The sequence below is a fragment of the Lactuca saligna genome, chromosome 4 (genome assembly GCF_052625555.1).
Source record: "Lactuca saligna cultivar CGN05327 chromosome 4, ASM5262555v1, whole genome shotgun sequence".
Classification (NCBI taxonomy): Eukaryota; Viridiplantae; Streptophyta; class Magnoliopsida; order Asterales; family Asteraceae; genus Lactuca; species Lactuca saligna.
Window position 1 is genome coordinate 5,734,209 of NC_136420.1, and position 2,741 is coordinate 5,736,949.

General features: G+C 33.2%; 1 protein-coding gene across 1 annotated transcript; it reads right to left on the reverse strand.

Annotated features, from left to right (window-relative positions):
- Positions 1-288: 288 nt before the first annotated feature.
- Positions 289-2,160, reverse strand: LOC145039235 (uncharacterized). The gene is made up of 6 exons (XM_078987317.1): positions 1,720-2,160; positions 1,205-1,450; positions 815-1,088; positions 546-743; positions 417-479; positions 289-341 (listed from the first exon to the last, which is right to left on the reverse strand). The coding sequence occupies exons 1-6, from the start codon at positions 2,158-2,160 to the stop codon at positions 289-291; spliced, it is 1,275 nt and encodes a 424-aa protein (XP_078843443.1).
- Between the last annotated feature and the right edge of the window lie 581 nt (positions 2,161-2,741).

A 2,741-nucleotide genomic window follows, 5' to 3' on the forward strand; every position in this document is an offset into this window, starting at 1 on the left:
ACTTTAATTATAAGAAAATAAGAACAATAATAATCAAAATAAAAGTAATTATTATTATTATTATTATTATTATTATATTAATAATTATTATTATATTTTTTAATAATAATATGAAACAATATTTTTTATAATAATAATATACAATAATAGTAGTAATAATAATATTTATAAAAAATGGGGGAAAGGCAAAAAAAGAGAAGGAAAGGCAAAACAAAACAAAAAAAAAGGAAAATATTTTCACTTTTCCCACTTTTAGTTTTCCTATGAAATTCCTACAAAATTGTATTTTTAAATATTAGTTAATATTCCATAGAAATTTTGTTCTCCTGCTTTTAGTTTTCCTACAAAATTCATACAACATTGTATTTTTAAATATTAATTAATATTCTGTTGGAATTTTGTTGGAAATTACTAACGCTTTTCCAATGAACTTCTCATGGTTTCTTCAGCCCACTCTGTTAGTATTGTTGAATGTTGAACTATAAAGAACATATATATAATGAACTTATTATTCGACATAATGAAAGTCCAAATTAAAGTCATACCTCCATCCAATCGACGCTTGTTGCACCATTCCTGTGAAAGAAAACGGAAGAACTCAAGAAGGGGTACTATAGGCATCTGCCATGCGTCTACAGATAAAGCATTCATGGACTCTGCACTGTTCGAGGTCATGTAATCGTACCGTTTCGACGGGGAATATCCTCTAGTCCATTTAGCACGTGGAATTTCATTTAAATACGCTGAACTATAAAGAACATATATATAATGAACTTATTATTCGACATAATGAAAGTCCAAATTAAAGTCATACCTCCATCCAATCGACGCTTGTTACACCCTTCCTGTGAAAGACAACGGAAGAACTCAAGAAGGGGTACTATAGGCATCTTCCTTGCATCTACAGATAAAGCATTCATGGACTCTGCACTGTTCAAGGTCATGTAATCGTACCGTTTCGACGGGGAATATGCTCTAGTCCAGTTAGCACGTGGAATTTCATTTAGATACGCCGTTACTTGTGGCCTAGTAGTACTAAATCTATACCACAAATCTTCAAAACATTTCTTTTGTAAGCTCTTACAAGCCTCCAAAACAACACTTTTGTTTTATCATTTTCCCCAAACATGTGTACTATGTTTCCTAGTAGATGAAAAGCACATACGCCATGATGAGCATGTGGGAAAACATTTTCAATACTAACCCGAATTGCATTGGCCCTATCAGTTACAAACGTCAAATCTTGACAATCAACAACGCATTCATACAACTTTTCAAGAAACCATGTCCAAGTAAGATCACTCTTTTTTTTCATATTCCGTCGGCAAGGGACTATCTGGTTGTTCTCATCCATAGCGATTGCATGCAATATGGTTCCCTTAAAATCACCCTTCAAATGGGCACCATCCATAATTATCACTTTACGACAAAAACGTTTGAACGCTCGTATCTACAGTATATGAAAATGGAACACATAAACACTATAAATTTTTTTACAAGTAATTATATATTAAATAACAAGTTTTTGTATTCACCGTGCTCCCAATGGCAACACTCGAAACAATCTTTTGAATTTGTTTGCATATAGGCCACCGTATCAGGATTATGCATCTTCAAATTGTGAACATGAATAGGAAGTTTGGAAAAACATTCTTCAGAGGGTCCCAACAACAGTTCCATAGCATATTGTTTTGCACGTCAAGCTTGTTTGTAATTTACATTGAATTCCAGCAACACATTCAAATCCCTTGATATTTCATTAGGCCTCCAAACCTTGGAACGAGTTTTTCCCATAATCTCATGCAATATAGTACCCATGACTTTTTTATTTGCATGCTTATGATTTAGGTGTATCTGTAATGACGAACATGTGTGCACGTTGTTGGAAGTCCTGATTTCAAATTCATTAATGGGATCAAGGCGTTTTGCATATAAACACCAACTACAGTTCTTAATTTCACAATATACCTCATAACGATTTTTGTTAGAATGTTTAGTCTTAAACTGAAACTTTTCTCTAGTGGCTTTATGACTCAAAGCAAATATTAGTTGTTGTTTGTTATCATATGTTTGACGAACAAACATATCATCATTTGGACCTAAACTGTGAAATGGTCCAGGTTCAATAATAGGATCATGACAATCAGGTATGGGAGGCATACCGTAAAATATGTCTGAAGCTTTTTTCCCGTGCGTGAACTCATCTTCTGATCATCCTTCATTTGACTCTTCACCGTCTGAAAAAGTTTTGTCAGCTAGTCTTCCAAACTCATATAAATTTTCTTCTTCCACTGTATTCACTGCCACAATTTCTTCTTGTGGACACTCTTTAACATTATCAGATATAATGTTTTCAACATTGTACGGTAAAATCTTATCAACCGCTTCTGTCTGTTCGACCCATCACTCAAACACCTCCAAATACAAATGCACAATCTCATTCGTTTCAGAAATTACATTTCTGAGTTGATAAACATCTGCTTCGTCTACAATATTCATAACATACCCATGAACCGGGTGTTAAAATGACAATGATATATTATTATTGACCACATTAGCCTTACTTTTGACCAAATCAAACAATATTCGACGATCAAAATTTGGCGGAAGCAGTAAACCTAAGTTGTTAAACTTTGGTCTAACGTAGGTGTTAATCCCGTTAGTTATCTACCAAAAACCCCCAGTACATAAAATAACAAAACTCATATTTCTTTTGAAAACAAATTTGTAACACTAAAACT

Bases quoted from the DNA above. Each gene is read 5' to 3' on its own strand.
- LOC145039235 (XM_078987317.1), bottom strand. From the start codon at position 2,160: ATGCCTCCCATACCTGATTGTCATGATCCTATTATTGAACCTGGACCA. The intron at 1,451-1,719 runs GTAAATTACAAA...CATATACTGTAG, and splicing joins ATGTGTTGCTGGAATTCAAT to ATACGAGCGTTCAAACGTTT. The intron at 480-545 runs GTATGACTTTAA...TGTTCTTTATAG, and splicing joins CAAGCGTCGATTGGATGGAG to TTCAACATTCAACAATACTA.